Source organism: Pithys albifrons, chromosome 4 (assembly GCF_047495875.1).
Source record: "Pithys albifrons albifrons isolate INPA30051 chromosome 4, PitAlb_v1, whole genome shotgun sequence".
NCBI lineage: Eukaryota > Metazoa > Chordata > Aves > Passeriformes > Thamnophilidae > Pithys > Pithys albifrons.
The window spans coordinates 72,537,167-72,555,425 of NC_092461.1; the positions used below are offsets into that span (position 1 = coordinate 72,537,167).

Below are 18,259 nucleotides of genomic sequence, written 5' to 3' on the forward strand. Positions count from 1 at the left end.
GAAATACAGGATTTTGTCTTCAGCCTTGTGCTACTTTGGTTAGAGACCTTCATTACTACAGCTGTTTCAAAGCATGGCTAGAACTAGCAAGTGGCTATCTGCATCTTATAAAGTAGATGTGCCTTTCTTTAATGAGAAAGCCAAACAAGAGTCTGCACTGTCAGGGATGTGAAGTTGCTGGGGAGTGGTGGGGGGGTGGGGGGGAAGGGGAAGGAAGGCAGTTTGTAAGCTTTGTGGTATTGAAAATTGGAAAGAGCTTTTTTTCTGTATATTCAGGCAGTAAGAATAAGGAAAGATCTGGGTTATGTCCCCTATGTATCTCTTTTAATGTAATTCCTACTGTGTTATGCCAATTCATACAGGCTGAAGTCTAGGAATGCGATTGATTCAAATTATAAGGTAAACAGGGAAGGAAGTTGTTGAAATCTGATGTTATTTAGGGGAGGGCATTCTTAAAACTGTGTTGCAGTGGGAGGTTGGAGACATAAGCATCTGCTCTGTGGACAAATTTAGCTATAAAAGCTGCCTTATAGTCAATAGAGCATACCTATCAAATCTAGGTTTAGCTCACTTGCTTTCCATGGAGGATTTTCATGTTGTTTGAGCAGAAATGGAATTTTGACAGAGATGCTTGATTAGAATAAGTGGAACATTCCTGTCTAATGCAGGTAACTAATGAATCCATGGGTGAGATCCATTAATTTCAATACAGTGCTAAACATGTTAAATATTCTGAGAGAGGTTTGCTGTGTATGTGCACTTATGAATTTTCTCAATGCTAAATTCCAGCTGATTTTAAGTTCTTTTTTTTTTTTTTAGATTCCATAAAACATGAGTATAACCAGTGTTTTCATGTTTAGAAAGGTAAATAAGCATCTGTTCAGTGGCATAAAAAACAGGAAAAAATAATCTTAAAATATTTTTTGGTGGGATCTCCTATTAAAAAGTGGCTTCATTTAGTACTGCAATTTTCAGATAAATTGTTTCAGGCCTGAAAAATATCTTTGCCAATTTTAATCAATTTTTGCTTTTATGGTAACTGCCCTCTCCCCCCCCCCCCCCAAGTCAGATTTCTGTTGTAAAAGAAAACAACAACAATAAACAGCCTAAACCATAATATTATAAACATGATGGTGTGGTCTGCATTCCAGTTTTATAACACATTATTTCCATGACACATGTCACATCAACAGAAACTAATTTAAACTCCACCTATTTTCCAAAATACTGTCACTGATAAATTTTTCAATGGCATTTTAGGAAATCAAAATTTCAAAACAAGTTAAATAGGTGACAAGCTGAGCGGAAGAGTGTAAGAGAGTTAAAACAGACCATTTCTCCTCCTCTTGGCAGCCTTGTGAGGAGCAGGAGTAGTTTGACAGTATGTGATCCCATTTATATCCAGTTAAAGAAAGTTATCCTGTTCTTTCTGTAGCCACAGTTTCATACGCCCCATCTCCATCCTTCTGTACTTCCAACAGTGATTTGCATCAGTCTAGTGCTTCATAGGAAGTAAAATTCTGATGTAGCTTTTACAGTAAGGGAGTACAAGCAGATTATCAATTGATTGTTTTAATCTCTCTTGCTGGGACTTTGTCTTTCTTTAAGGATTATCTCCTTGATAATGTTGAGATAACCACCTTAGCTGGGAAAAGAAAGGCTAGAGATTCCTTACAACACTTGCACTGTTCAGTGTATATACATCAGTATATATAGTGAATCCCAGAAAAGCCATGGCTTTGCCTTTTATTGACTTAAAAACATCAAAGTGGGGATGTTTTCATCCAGCTTCATCCTTCTGGTAAAACCTGTTCTTGTGCACTGGAGTGTAGAATTCTCTGCTGATGTCTGGTTTGAATGTCCCAAGCTACAGTTTGTTGTTGTTGTCCCTGGTTAAACACTCTGAAGAGTTTTTTTCCACATGTCTTGGTTTGAGATAAGCAACTGCCAACCCCCCCAAGCACAGAGAGAAAAGCCTCCCTCCTAACACCAAGGAAAGGGAGGAAAAGAGGGGAAAGGAAAAAAAACCACTTCAAACTGCATTTATACTAAATCTACATATATTTTTCACAGAAAGAAAGAGACAATTAGAAGAGAGTACAAATATACACTCACACAAGTCTGCAACAACAAGTTCCCCACCTCAGCTTCTTAACGAACACACAAATTCTACTGTCCTAACTACACATTACTTAAGAAAAACCTTACTCCCCAGGGAGACAAACTCAAGCAGAAAGGAGAGACCCCGAACAACACATTTTACTTTCCTGAGATACCCTGTGAGCCAGTGGTGGGCCTGGTCCTCTCCATCCCCCCTGGGACAGCATCGTGCGTCCTCCCAAGAGGAGGGCTGAGAAGCGACTGACTTCACCACTCCCACACTGGTTCCTACTTCCCTGGAGATGATGTCATAATGTGGTATGGAATACAAAATTACTGGCTAGAAGAGGTCAGCTGTTAGCTCAGCCCAGCTCAAGTCAGCTGACAGCTTCGGCCTAATCCAAACTTCAGAGCCCAAATTTAGGCCCACCTAGGTGAACCCATAACTCCCCTCCAGGCAGTGGTGCACCACTATTAGATCTTTCTCTGACTAATAACCTACATGAGACAAATGCATTTTCCTCAGTCTTTCATTCAAGGTTTCCTTTAGGTTCCAGCTGCCATGGCAGCCTGCTGCAGAACCCTCTTCTGCTTCTCAGCAGCCTTCTTGAAGTGTGGAGGGGAACTGTGAAGTGTGAGGGAAAACCTGGACACATTATTCCATCTGCTTTCTTACCAGCACTGAGTAGAGAGGGATAATAACTTATCTTGATCTGCTGGCCATACACTTAAAGTAGCCAGTATGAGATGTAGTTTATCTGTGATCAGAGAGTATGCTGTTAACTCATTTTCAGCTTGGCACCAACCTTCAGGTCCTTTTCAGCAAGGCGAGATATCTATAAAGATTTATGCATCCTTGGAGGTAGGGGGAATGCAATCTTTAAGACCAGCAATCTTTAAAACCTCCTCTCCCCTTTCAAAAAAGAATAATCCCTCTGATGCCTGCTTGTGAGGATGTGATTGAAAAGAATATTAATGTTGAATGCAACAACTAAAATCTGTTGTTTCAAGATATCTCCAGGTCAAGCAGAGTCTTTAAAAGCAATTGATTCCCAAATTCTGTAACTATTAGTAAAAATAACATATTTAATCCATAGTATAAAATCACAAGCTTTCCAAGAATATTTTCACAAAACATTTAAATGCAAAATTAAAATAGTAAGGAAACTGTCTTTTCTGCTAGCATGCTGAGTCCTATATCTGTCTATGTATTGTTACAACAAAAATATATAGAACACAGAAGCCAAATACTTTCTTCTTTTGGTGTTGGTTATTTAAAAAAAAAAAAGGATGTCTTTTCAACTCTTTTTTAGAACCATTCCACAGTATGGTGGATGACTTTTATGTATGAATCTTTTTCCTGAAAGGAATTTGAAAAGAACTATAAACAAAACAAGCCCCCTTTTGATATAAGTAGATTTTTTTTCGGTACCAACTGTCAGGATCCATTAGATGATAAGTAGGCAGATTGGATAGATGTTTCTTGAAATCCTACATAGTATGCAGAACATGCTTCCATAGTGCTTCCTGGCATTAAAAGATAATATGCCTTGTTTGGAAATACGATGATCAGTTCTGTTAAATCATGTTCAATCAGCTTACATAATAACACCTACATTTTCTTAATTCATTTCAGATTTCGGAGACCTATGCCTTTCTACCAAGAGAAGCGGTGACACGATTTCTAATGAGCTGCTCAGAGTGCCAGAAAAGAATGCATTTAAACCCCGATGGAGTGGATCATAAAGGTAGTTTTAGTGTCAAATAGTGGGATGTAAAGTAATTTTATTTCTAATACCCATTTATATTTTCCTAGCTTAAGTGCGGGTTCATAAAGATTTGGTAGACTGGAACAGTTCAATAAGTCAGATCATCTCATTTACTTAAGCTGGAAGGTAGTGAATCTTCTGCTTTCACTTAAGGATGGAGTTTATTACCATATGCACCCTTGAAAGAAAGAAGATTTTATCTGGACAAAATATTTTGCTGTAGAAATCTTTATAAGGGATAGATAGGGTGTATGTGCTGTAGTCATGTAGGGTAGGAGAATGCATCACTTTTCAGAGTTTGAACTTATTTTTCCTTTTACTTAGGGAGACTTCCATCTAATCCGTACAGCCTACAGGGGATTGAAAATGCCAAAGTTAGAACTAAATGACATAACAGTTTGACTTTGACTGCAGAGTAGGCTGACACAACCTGCACAATTAACATATAATGCATGATTACTATTTTTATTGCAGATAATGGAAAACCTCCAACTTTGGTGACCAGTATGATTGATTACAACATGCCCATTACTATGGCTTATATGAAACACATGAAGTTGCAGCTGCTAAATTCACAGCAAGACGAGGTAAAATCTGAAATCTTTTAAGTTTGATTTTCTGTTGAAATCTTTAAGGCAGTAAGCTTGATAAGTAAGAGTAGGGGATGCTTTTGAAATTTTGAATAAAAAGACAGAAAAAAGAAGGAAGAGAAGTAGACTAAGAATCAGACTGCTTCAGGGAGAATTGGAGTTGAATTGTATTTATTTCTTCTCAAAAATTATTTTCTTTCTCTGATTTATTCAGATTTTTTCCCCAGATCTTAAGAACTGCTTCATCAATTGAATGGCACCTACCAAATTACTTATAATAACCTGATTTTGCTAGAAATTTGTTCATTTACCATTTAAGCTGCCAAATAGAAACTGAGCTATGTGCTAGCCAAAAAGCAATCCTGCATTCTTTGTGTTTCTGCCTGACTGCAAGACTTTTTCTTTAAAGAAAACCTTCTAAAACAACCTTAGTGGCTGAATTGTGTCAAGACCCAGACTGACTCCCAATCTCTGTGGAGTCAACCAGATTTGTTTTCCTAATGGGTAGATACACACTAGTCAGTTAAATGCCACCCTGATGCCCGATTCCATCAGATCTCGGAAGCCAAACAGGGTCAGCCCCAGTTAGTACTTGGGAATACCAGGGGCTGTAGGTTTCTAGTCCTGGGGACTTCACTTGCAACATCCAAGCTCACTCGGCCATGGCAGATGAACCTTAGGAGTTAAATGGTGGGGCCAGTAGTGCGCATGCTGTGCCTCACCTAAAAAAATCCACTGTGCAGGCTCGAAGGCCACACCCGTGTGGGCAGAGCCCTTCCCAAATCTTTGTTTGCGAAGCTTAGCCATTATGAGATATGGACTGCTGGTGGAGATTTCATGAATCATTCAACAGTCCTTAGAACAGGGATTTCATCACTCTTCTAGAAATACTAGGATCCTTTTTTTGCTTTTGCCTTTTTTTTTTTTTCAGTTGTGGAGTGTCTGTAGGGAGAGATCCCCACCTCAAAGTTTTTTTGTGCACAAATACATCCTGGTCTTCTTTCCCTCTTATTGAGTCCTCAGTTATATGCTGCTCCTTCTCAGGGATTGGGCAGCAGTGTTTCAAGTAGCAGGGGAGAAGAGCTTTATTCCTGCAGTAGAGTTAGGACTTAAATCACTCCTTGGTTTTTCCAATTCTTCCCTTTGAGAATTGCTACTTCCACAACAAGAACAAATGCTTGTGCTGCATCAGGGGCACCTGCGAGGTGCTTCTATTCCCTGAATGTTTTGGTGTAGTTTTTCTAGTCCAATGACTGAATTTTTGTTAAACCAGTTTTTCATCTATGCAAACTGGTGGCAATGAAATGGAGGCAGCAGGAAATACCATTGCTTGGTATTCCCCTGCCCACCTTGGTTTTGCAGCTTTGCTGTTGCTGTGTGTGAAATGCCTGCAGCACTGGATTTATGAAAGCAATTTTTGGATATGTTTTGGCAATAATGTGTTTTCCAGGGCAGAGTGGGCACAACAAAAGTTCTCAAGACAATCCTTATGTCTTTTCTCAAAACAAAGTTTTCCCAGGGTTTTCTTTTTTGCCTGGGCCATACGTTTGTTGCCCTAAGAGCAAAGTGACAGTGCAAATGTTGTAGTACAAAACAGCAGGATTTCTGGTTCAAGCTACTTCATGCACTTAGAAAACATGCTTGGGTTTGTAGGTAAGCTCTATTTCCCAGATTTTGTCAATCTTACCTGTATTTTTGTGGGGGTGGTGGAATTGAGACAGTAAAGTTGCATCCCACAACTAGCTAGCACAATGACTGAAAGCCTCGTAATTCCCTCTTCCTCAATTCAACATTGAGGCCATCAATGAGAGGGAAACAGGCATTGTCTAAAAGGAGGACTCATCACTGTGTGGAGATTTAGAGCCAGTATGACGGTGGTTCTCAGCTTGTGCTCCCATGCCCATGTGTTCATGCAGATTCAGAGGGATGTTTACATAGTTTGGGAATTGAGATGGAGATATTCTACAGAGTGCTGTAGGCAAAGAGAGGCTGCCTATGTGTATTGTTTTACCTATGCAAGTGTCAGCCAGAGCTCCCTTTCTGGGAGCCCATGAAAACTACCTAACCTCAGAATTGAAAAATGTAAGCCGCTGCTTGCTGGTTCCTGCAGGATTCTATGAGAAATACCCCTGTATTTTAATAGAGACGCAGTATTCCAGAAAGTCTGGTGGCGTTTGTTTTCTTATATTGCTCTTTGAAGAAGCAGTGTGCATTTTTCCTAAACCTCAGAACCTGCTTGCATGTGCCCTGACTCTGTCTGTCTGGGGCAGGAGGCTGGTGGGTACCAGGGTTCTTCCGTGAGAGCACAGTTTGGGAGTTTGTTGCTGCTGTAACTGGGGTGCTCCTGCCTTAGGTAGGGCGAGACAGACAGGTGCTTGCTGCAAAAGCCCTCACTCTTCCATTTAGCTTTTTACAAATCTTTGAGAACAAGGTATGTTTATTTCATTATTTGTCATTGTCCTAAGGTGATGATGCAGAACATCATTGTCTTATGTGTTGGCCTACTCTCACTCCTGAATGGCATTTGGCAGTGCTTCATCCCAATTTAACATGAGTTGTGGCTGCAGGGAATTTGCTTTCTGAAAACAAGAGAAATGCCCATGCGAACTGGTAACATTGCTGAGACCCAGGAGAGGAACTGATTAAAGGGCCACGGTCTCAGAAAGAAGACAGCAGCTATATTATGTCTATAGTAACCAGTTCATAACAAATACACAGTAGATCATAGTCTAAAGATTGATGTTTTTCCAGGTCAGTTCTGGTGAGCAATCCAGAAAGGTAGTCAGAATTCTGTCAGTTATGGTTTTGCTAAAAAAACCTAAAAAAATTATTTGAAGAAGTATTTCAGACTGATTTTCAGGGTATACAAAATTATTTGACATATTTTTCTCTAAGTTCTTTACAATACTTGTCTTCATAACAGAAGTAACCATCTCAGCAAAGTTGTTACTGATAATGTATCACCTTAGGTTTGTATGTTGCTTCAGTGGTTTACAGAGCAAGACTTGTGGATGCTTAATTTTTACTCCATGAGTGGATGCATAAACTTCAGTGGGACTGAAGCAACTGAAGTAAAAAATGTATTTGAACATTTTCTGGATTTGGTCCAAAATCGTTTTGCTTTGATAAAGAGGGGCAATGATCAGGAATTTTACTTTTTGCCCTCCATTATCATTCCTAGTTAGATGATCTGTAATCAGACTTGATGGATAACTCGCGTTCAATATTTATAATATAGAATAAATTTGCAGTGATTCTCATGTGATTATATTACTTTGGTTTGCCATTGACTGTCATTTGACTATACTCAGAACTTTTATAAGCTTTGTAATTTTCATAGATGCTTCTTTAAACACAGTAACAGTGAAAGGGTGACATCATGTCAAGGAAGTTGTCATTTGGAAATGTCTTAGTGTGAGTAGTTATGGTTTAAACCCAGCTGGCAACTAAGTAACACACAGCTACTCACACACTCCACTCCCTGCTCTGGTGGGATAGGGGAGAAAACCAGAAAAAAGTAAAAACCCATGGCTTGAGTTAAGAAAAGTTTAACAATTTAAAGAAAGTAACATCTATTGCTACTATTACTACTAATTATAATGAAAAGGAGAGAGAGGAAGGAATAAAACGCAAGAAACACTTGTGATGCCACATAGAGTTGCTCACCGTTCTCTGAATGATGCCCATCCAGTCTCCCAGCTGCAATTGGCCCCCACTGTCCAACTCCTCCCAGTTTTTATATTGGACATGATGTTCCATGATATGCAATATCCATCTGGCCAGTTTGGGTCAGCTGTCCTGGCCATGCTCCCTCACGACTTCTTGTGTACCTGCTTGCTGGCAGAGCTTGAGACTGTGAAAAATCCTTGGCTTAGGGTAAGCACTGCTTAGCAACCACTAAAACATCACTGTTTTATCAATATTATTCTCACACTTAATCCAAAATACAGCACTGTGCCAGCTACAAAGAAGAAAATTAACACTATCCCAGATGAAACCAGGACAGTGATCATTAACAGGATTACTGATTTCACTTGGATACAGTAGAGGATTGAGGCAGGGAATGTGAAGAGGTCTCCTCAACCAAATTTGAATAATGAGAACTTGATATGACATCTCTAGTTACCAGTCCTTTTTGCAAAGTACTGTGGAAATACATTTAAGAGAGTGTGGTATTGCAGTATTCTCATAGTTGAACAAATCACATTTGTGAGATTATCATATCATGTAAATGCAGTGTTTTCCTTGCTCTTCTTAATGTGTTTTGCTTGTTTGCTTATATACACAAAGATTCAGCAAGATTTCACTGAACACCAGGTGCGAATGAAACAAATGGAAGGAGTGAACTGCACATACAATGTGAACAGTGTATGATGTTTTCTGACATGTCTCTGAATCTTTCCATTTGCAGGATGAAAGCTCTATCGAAAGCGATGAGTTTGATATGAGTGACTCAACTAGGATGTCAGCTGTGAACTCTGACCTCAGCTCAAATCTGGAGGAGAGAATGCAAAGTCCTCAGAACCTTCAGGGCCAGCAGGATGGTAAGGCTCCTCATTTCATAAGGAAAATACAGCCTTGCCTTGTCTTTTTCCCACTCTGTGCTTTCAGTTAGTACCTGCTTGTGTCCTTTTCTTCATTTACTTGTTGCTTAGGCAACAGGTGAGTTCTTAAGTAGTATTGTTTATGTTTATATATATATATATATACATAGGATGACCATACGCAGATGTAAAAGGAAATAAAACTCAAACCTCTCAGAGGCAGCCTAGAAATCTAAGAAAATTCTTTTTCCTGATTCAAAGGAGATTATTTGAGAGATAGGAACTGGGATGTGATAGAAAGAATGAAAACTGCAAACTCTGATAGGGAAACAGAGGTAAAAGAAGAGAAAAGAGTGAGCAGCATTGTAAATTTGAATGTTAGTTATTCCTTGATTACAACACAAAGCTAGTTTCTTGGTCAGAGATGGAAGTTTTACTTTGTATAGAAGATGCATAGCTGTGTGGTCTTTGATTTCAGCACTTGTTAAGAGCAGGTTAGGTTAACCTGGCTTGGAATGAACTTCTTCCTTGGTTATGGAACTCACAATTAGCCTGTCTACTACAGACTGAGAGTCTGTAGTCATGGGCTTGTAAGTGGCACATGAATGCACAACACCCATTCTATTCTATCGGTATTAGAAACAACACATTGTCATCCTGTACTTGTTACTTGGTAATTTCCTGATCATGTGTACCAATTCAGAAGTGCTCCTTATATTTCTCTGGAACACTAAATATATGGGATTTGGTGGTTAACCTGGATTCTTTGCACTTTATGTATCATGGTCAATTGCTGTCTGGTGAGATATGTAGATGAGAATGGGTGTGGTACATAGTGGCTGATAGGATCTGGTGATAGGCGAGACCTTCTGTTGGATTGCTCTCTGGATAAATAAAGGAGTAGCATGTCTATGATAATTTGATAGGCCACATTCTAACCACAGCTGCCTTTTGCCTGAGTGTCCTCAAGCTACCACAAAATTTGTGCAACTTTTAACTTCATTTCTCTCTACATATGTTCACTAAAGGAGCAGTTCTGATGCACACAGTGTATGGAAACCTAGGTCACTTTCCTGTCAAAGTTTGACTTTTCACAGGGCTAATATATTATAATAATACTGTTAAGTTAGAGGTTTCAGAGTTACTTAGGAAGGTACCATTTTTATGTATTTGGTTTTCAGTGCAGTACTATGCTGTAGCAGTTGTATACTCAAATGTTTCACATTTGTAGTGTTTCCTAATAAAAATCGTGGGCATGCATATTGTTGCCTGAAAGTCTATAAAAAAGACTCCGAGCCAACTTTTAGTAGGAGAAAACAGAAAGGGTAGTTACTTTAATAAGCACGCTGGCTCATCCAGGAATACATAAACGCGCACGTGTGCAAGCTTTGATTTCCATAGCTTTTATAATATAATCTATCCAATCACCACTTTACACATGTCCAGTTCCACTTCTGTCCCCTCCCAGTCCCCACCCCTTGTGGAATTGGGCCTGGGGGTGATGAGACTCCCTTCTTCATCCACCTCCTCTTTTTCAGTGTTCAAAGGGCTTTTGGACACTTTCCAGAGTTGTGGGTCGCTCTGCTCCGTGCTTATGTTTGCTTCCAATATTCTCCAATCTTGTACCTTGGAAAAGAGACTAAACAGTTAGGAGATCTTAGCTGCCTGGTCTGGAGCAGGGATAGAGATAGAAAGACCTTATACTTAAGTTGCTAAATATTAGCCCACTAAAATTTACTGTGCTACATCTACTTGTGTTCCTAAAATCTACGAAACATGAAAATTTAAAAAAATCAGAAATCTTTCCTGCATCAATATGTCTGAACTAACAACTGCAGCTCAGTATGGTAACTTGTGAAGAAATGCCTGTCATATATGTTTTAATATCTGCTGCAACCAGGTTCCTGTGCTGCATCTAGTCATATCAGAACATAAGTATGAATGATAAAATGCCACTTGCTATTTGAAGTGTATGGGAAATAAATGCACTGTGGTCTTTGAAGCGCAGGTAGTGTGATCTTACAGAATGACTTTAAATCTCTCAGCTTTCCCTCTCGTCCTTCCAGATGGTAGTTGCACACCTTCCTAAGGCAATCCTATTTTTTCCTATGTCTTCTGGCTAAAGCATCTGCTGATAAAGAGATTTGAAATAGCAGTTCTCTTCTTGCTTCATGGTTTTCCTTTGCTAGCTGTTGTCAGGTAGCAAACCTGCATGTGGGTAGTTACACTAACACTGCTGTTTTAGATGTGGGAGAAGAGGCTGAAGAAGGAATAGAAAGACATTAGAGAAGTGAGGGAAGAAGAATGATAGAAGAGGGCAGGAAAAAAGTCTGGAAAAAAATAATAAATATGAGGGATTGAGGGATGGAAGTAGGAACAGGAAGGAAGGAAAATAAAGGAAACTTTAATGAACGTAACAGTACAATTCCTTTTGCTGTCACAGCCTGCACTGTAAAATTTTACAAATTTAATACTTAATTATAGTACACTCCCCCCAAAATCATCCCGAACGCATGAATCTGCATGTCTGAAGTGATTCTTGATTCCTTCCCTCAAACATTCTCTACTTCCATAAAAGTTTATGTCAGCCACCACATTCAGTCTACACTTAAAGACACTTGGCATTTGGCTCATCTGAAATGTGTTTGCTGCATTCTGGCAGGTGAAAACTTTCTGTTGCATAAGATTGCCTGTGCACACACAGTTGGAAATGGTGTCTGTGGTGGAATGGAAAAGCACAGGTCTTCTGCTGCCCCAAGCATGCCCTCTTTGTGAGCATGATTTGCTAATGGGAATCATTAGGAAAACTGCTGCCCGGAGTGGATTTGCTACAGGTCCAGCCTACCTAAAGGTGATGTGTCTAGCACTTTGTTTACCTGACTTTCCATGTGAGGTAGCATGAGAATATTTCTGGACACCCACTGCTTTCTTCCCATGGATTTCAACTGTTTTGGTATTAGAATATAAGCAGGGTCTGTGTCCCCTAAAGGAATATAATAGTGAGTTGAGCCATGCCACTGAGGTACAGATCGAGGTTCCTCTTCCAGTTCAGTTTATCAGAGCATCAGAATGCTGACACTCTCTGGTTAAAAGGAATAAGATGCTTACATACCCTTGCCCCTTGGGGTTATACCTGCATCCTTTTTAGACAGGCATTTGTCTTTGAGACTCCATTAGAGAGCTCATCTGACCTGAAGTTTCACAAAGTCTTCCAGTCTAATACTGTGTCCTGTTTCTCGTGGTTAGTTAGGTTGTTTGAACCTAAAGAGAATAAAGGAAAGTATGAGAGCAACTCATGGTGTCAGCTGAAAGCAATGAACTTCTTCACCTAGAAATGCCATGGTAGGTAAGAAAAATGTTGAGAAGGAATGCACAGACATGGAAGGTGCATATTGGCTCACAGTAGGTGGGTGATGGTACTTCACAGAAGTCCTGGGCTTTGCAAATGGACTGAGGCTTCATAATATTCCTTTTGTAAAGCTTAATAGGTTGAAAGGGAGTAGGGAATTGAGGAAGAAATGAGAAGTGGGGAGAGTTGTTGAATTGTATCCATGGTACTGAGGTTGTCACAATACTACAAAGGACAGTTTCCACTTTAAATTAGCCTTTGTACACTTTCAAATAACTGGACCTTGAGTCACACCTACTGGTGAATGGCTGAAAATAGTATTCTGAGCACCTGAAGGTCTGCTGTAAAGATGTGGGGGGATTTGGAAAAGGGCTGCTGTTCTTCCCTGGGGAGTTAGAAAAGGAAAGCTGCTCTAATTTGCAATTGGTCCATTCCCCAGCTGGGAATGGACTATGGCTCTCTGCTTACTGGTGCCTCAGAGGTGTTTTCTCTAGCAGCCAGCTGGAAAATAGAGCTGCAAATTGCTGATGTGCTCTTTTGCACCCTCTCCCCTTGCTTGCCTCGTTTTCTTGCTTTCTTAGACATGCCACAGTTTAGTGTCCTAAGCTGGTTCTTTGGGGTGAGCCCTATGTACCACTTATCTGCAAGCAAAGTTCCCACTTGAGAGCTGTCTTTAATTCTCCTTTCTCTGAATGATGCTCTAGAGACTCTGATGTTGCTGAATCAAACCCTTTTGCCCCAATCTCAGACCACAGATAGCAGGTAATTTTGCAAACTGAGCTGGAAATAAAAGTGCTTGGGTTTGTTCTTTTTTAAAATAGGTGGTTCATCCCATAAGAAAATTTTTTTTTTTAGTGAAAACTGGCCTCTAGGTAGATCTGTCAGAGGAGCAGCAAGAGCTTCTACCCTGAGCAAAAATGGGACTCTTTTTGCAAAGTATTTAATCCATCTTCCCATTCTGAGCTGGTTGTACTGTCATACTTCATTCTGCTTCTGTCTTTATTCCACTCTAACCTGGACTCCCTGTCTTAAAACATTGACTGTTTTTTCTTTTCTTGAAACCCATAACAGTACAAGATATGTGAGTTCAAATACCAGCTGCAGGCCAAAGTGGAGACAGATTGGTGAAGGAGCACAGTGGAGTAAATTCTCTATACTGTTGCCTATGTATTGGCCCTGCTCTTGATCTTGAGTAATGTGAGTCATAACAAAGCCAACATGAGAGCAGATGATTCCCAGCACTAAAACCATGGCAGCCTTTTGCTGCTAGTTAAGACTTTTCGGTGGAAATGTTATTTCACATTAATTCATAAAATCAATTTACACCAATAGGTGTTGTGCTTTTAATTTCTGTTCAAGCACTGAAAGGTTTTAGAAATATACTTGTTTTATATGAGGTCTAAGTGTGCTTGACTTCAGTAAGGCCTGCTAAAGATTAGCTGAACTGTTTGCAGAGTTTAGGTGTCTTTTACTTAAAACCTTTGCTTCTTTAGTCTTCGAAACAAGGCACCTGACATTTCTGTCGTATATGGGATAGAGTAAAATTACCACATGAAGTCATAAAACCTTAATAAAAATAGTAAATATTAAAAATATTAATATTAAAATAAAAAACGTGATTATCAGAGATGTCTTTGCCAACCTTAGTGATTCTATGATTCTGTACAGAACATCCAGACAACACTAGTAATTCAGAACCTTATACATAGTCTTTTGTGATCTCACTCTAATTTCCCTGTAGAAGAAAACCCACCTGTGTGAATGGGTTTTATCTTTCTCCAATTCTGGAAAACAGAACAGAGGCAGCAGAAGCAGAATGAGGGCAACAACTGCGTCCCAAAGACCAGGGCTGAGACAAGCTGGCAAGAGAGAATGAGGAAGGTCTCTTGTTCATCTGCCTAGCAATCTGTTCTGAGGATAAGCAAAGGTCTCCTGTCTCTGTAGCTGTGGATCTGTCACCTTTGGCAAGCACCAGCTTGTTGCTGAATAAAGCAAAAGACAGTGCAGTCACACATACATTTTTCTGAGTAAGTCTATGGGCTTCACTGAAGTGAATTATGTTACAGATGTCAAAATCACAGAGGTTTCTTTAGACGGGGAGTTAGTTATAATATGTTGCTCTGTCTGAGAAAATCAGTATCATCTTCACCTAAGCAAAGTGTAACTGAGAACCTGGCATGTAGTGCTATTTTAGTTCAGTGGAGCTACACTTGGGGTGATTTTGCCCATCAGATTTGGTTTGCTATGTTACTATTTGCATATACCAATACATTCTAGTGAAAGAAGGTATCCCTTCCCATGGCAGGAGGGTTGGAATTAGATGATCTTGAAGGTTCCTTCCAGCCAAAACATTCTATGATTCTGTGATTTAAGAAAGAAGAGGAAAATGGTGAAACAAAACCAGAAAGCCAGAGTTGTGGAAATCTAGTTTCAGTGGTGTTTTAATAGTTTCTTTAGAAATTATACCTTATTGGTGGTGCAAAAGGCACTATGAGTGACACTGTAATGACACTTGAGCAGTGCTACAATGTCATTGACAATGAATTTTATTGAGCCTGGACGAGAACTTGAAATGTTGCTGCATCTGCATTAGAAACTTTCACCTCTTAACATCGTTAAGGAGAGCTGGGTAGAATTTTCAGCAAATCAAGAATTTGAATGGACTGGCTGCTGACGAGGCAGCTGCTATGTGCTTTGTCATCAGAATACTGAGCAGATATATGAGGCACTTCTGTTGTATGAGAGATTAAAATCTTCCTTTGACTCTACACAACTTAACTTTGTTAAGAATTAATCATCAGTGTTTCTCAGTGGAGACCACGCTGGACCTACCTAATCATAAAAGGATCCCAAATCAGGATTTGGACACGAGTACCTATCTCACTGAAGCATAGCAAATAGTTTATTGTTACTACTGACTCTTTTAATATGTATAATTACTGTATTTTAGTTACTGTATTTTAGTTACTGTATTTTCATTTGCTAGTTGCAAGCATCTTGTGAGTTGGCTGTGCTGATTATCTCCCCTGTGTTCCATGGTATTTCTGTGTGTCTTGTTTCGTCTTATAGTAACGTGTATTCTTTTTTTGACATTTCTCTGTTTGTTTCTTATACTGTAATTTGCTTTGGAGACTAAAATATTATTAAACATGAATTATGCATTGAGCAGACTCCCTGTTAGAGTCTGAGTGGTCTGTTGCAACCAGAGTTTCCCGCACCACCCTCCCAGCTGCACAACTGTCACTTTTTATTACGCTTGCCTTGAACAATTGAGTGTGGCTTGTAATGACAATAATTGCCTCAAAATTGTTTGTCATGTTTGTCTTGCTAGCAAAAACTACTAACTGTTGGTTACAATCAAGTTCTCAGCTATTACTCTGTAATTACATCAGGGAATACTTGCAGCCAATAATAGCTGAGAAATTAGAATTATCTTTTCACAAGTAATGCTAAAATGCTTGCAGCCCATTGACTCTATTCACAGCCACTAATTTTTACATCAGCAGCCTAATGGTAAGTGAAGCCTACCCCCACAGAAAAGGCTAGCTGCAGACCTGTATTTTTTTGCATCTTCAGAACAGGCCTGTGAGTTACACCAGAGCTGTACAGGTTCTCTAACAATAGGTATTTATTAGGACGTTGGCAATAATAATAACCAACCAAGCTATTGCTTCCTTATGCAATTACTGAAGGAAGCCAGTTTGCTTTTGATTTACTGTGTAAGTCCTTGTAGCTAAGCTTAGGGGGATTGCTGATAGCATTGGTTGGTCTTGTTTGATATTCTGTGTTCTTTTCCCTTAGCATATCTCAGGCTTTTCCCTCCCAATTTTCTATAACATCAAAATAAAGGAGGGACATTCTGCTGCAGGGATATAGTCCTGCTTTCCAGTACAGGCACTTTATTCAGTTTATCCTTTCATATGTACCAGTTGACTTTAGCAGGGCCTATGTGCACAGATTGCTTGATTTAATTTGTCTACTTGCTTACAATATATACAATATAGGTGGAGTTATTTTCATAACTACTGTTAAAATGCATGCTAGGCATTGACTCTGCCTGCTGACCTTTTTCCTATTATGTTTACTATAGAATAATATATTAGAGAATTTTCATTTCAGTAAGGAGCATGTAAAACAATGTGCTTTAAAGAAAATTAAATTTAGTCATTGACTCTTCACTGTGTTATAGTTTAATTAAGGAAGCTATTAATATATATTTTTTCTGAAGATTAAATTCCCTGGAGGCATTGGACTGTCATGTGAAAGGTATTTTTAATGGAAATTTCTTTGAAGCATTTGTTATTTGATTAAATATTTGCAATTCTGAATGTCTAAAATTAGTAGTAATTTTTTTTAACCAAATGGAAATAGTTCGATTACAAGAAGAGACTAGCAGTTTTTCAGTGCTATACTATTTTTTGATATTAAAACACATAGGAAGTGGTTATATATATTTTCCTAAGATTTGTGAATTGTTTTCAAATAATTAGTTTAAAACTGCCAGATAGTAACCATATGTGTTATTCTCAGGCAGAGGGGTGTGCCATTTCTTGCACTGCTTAATAACAGGAAGGAAGAAATGATGCAATGATACTGAAAATTTCAGGATAGGCTGAATTCCAGTGTGGTCTTCCAAGTATTTGTGAACACCGATAGCCTTGTTATTGTGAGAAAGATAGAAGTGCTGGTTTGCAGGTTGACTGGAGACAGAAATATACAAGAACAATGAAATTTAGCATTGACACAGATTAGAATACAGCTTGACTTGTTTTATAAGTTTCTTTAGCACTTGGTGACCAGTTAACAGACTACTGGGAGACATGAGAGGCTCAGGCAGTCTCTCCACTGCTGCATGCCAGGTGGACACCAAGCCCTTCTGATCACTGAAGGAGCACCCTTCCACACTGACAGACTTTAGTTGCTACTCAGACACACTCTGGGAAAAGATGTGGAGGAGCACACTCTATTTAATTCCATTGGTTGGCTGTACTATGTGTGATGCTGAGAAACTGATTCCAATTTCAATTGTAACAGTTGGCATTACCAGTAGAATAAATTAAGATAAAAGCTATCATAAAGGATGAATCCTAATTTATATAATATACAATTTTCAGACTTAGGTGCACAGAAGTGAAGAGAAATAGATGCTTTAAGTCAGGTCCAAGAAGCTTTTCTCCATTTGCATCAGATAATAGCTGATTAGGGCACTAGTCTTGCAGCTGGAATGTGGCTTTCCAGGAGAAAGATTGCCTTGAGGACAGTCTCTGCTGCAGAAGTTCCTGCTTATGGGAGTAGTTTTGTATGGGGATAGCATCTTTGTGTAGTGTCCTTCCTCAGTGCTTCAGTTTACTTTCAGGGCTTTTACAAGGTTATTTTATTGTGACATGAATCAAAGAATCAGTTTAATGTGTCTCCAAGAGAACGAGTGAGTGCTTCTACTGAAATTCTAGCTGTCCTGATATCCCCTGCGCTTTACTGGGTAAAGTTGTTCTCTAAGCTGGAGGCAGAGTGATCCTTGTTAATAACTGTCCGGGATCCCTGCTATAAGCACGTTGCTAAATTTTTGCAAAACTAGTAATTCCTTCTAACTGGAAAGTGGAGTTCAAACCTCTATGCTTAACTTTTAGTACTCTGAAATTTGAATTTCACATAAGCATAGACATTGGTAAGGAGATTTAAATGAGGTCATAAACCAGAAAAAAGCATGTGGTTCACTAGCAGCTTTTAAATAAGGCAACAGTAATAGATAATTTGGGGCAATAATTGATTAGAAAATTTATTTTGTGCTTGATATCATCAGACTACTCTGATCTTAAGAGTTAATAGCTATTACTGATTTGATGGGAAAGGAAATTAGGAGTTACAAACAGGGAATATTTAATTTTTTTCTCTGGAAAAAAATAGAGA

At 39.1% G+C, this 18,259-nt stretch overlaps 1 protein-coding gene across 6 annotated transcripts in view; it reads left to right on the top strand.

Moving 5' to 3' along the window:
- The window catches only part of NOL4 (nucleolar protein 4), a 203,402-nt gene that overhangs the window by 46,328 nt on the left and 138,815 nt on the right, over positions 1-18,259 (top strand). For all 6 annotated transcript variants that reach the window (XM_071554586.1, XM_071554589.1, XM_071554588.1 and 3 more), the window contains 3 exons: positions 3,737-3,848; positions 4,344-4,456; positions 8,871-9,003. In XM_071554586.1, the coding sequence (XP_071410687.1) occupies positions 3,737-3,848; positions 4,344-4,456; positions 8,871-9,003 (358 nt within the window). The remainder of the gene's footprint in view (positions 1-3,736; positions 3,849-4,343; positions 4,457-8,870; positions 9,004-18,259) is intronic.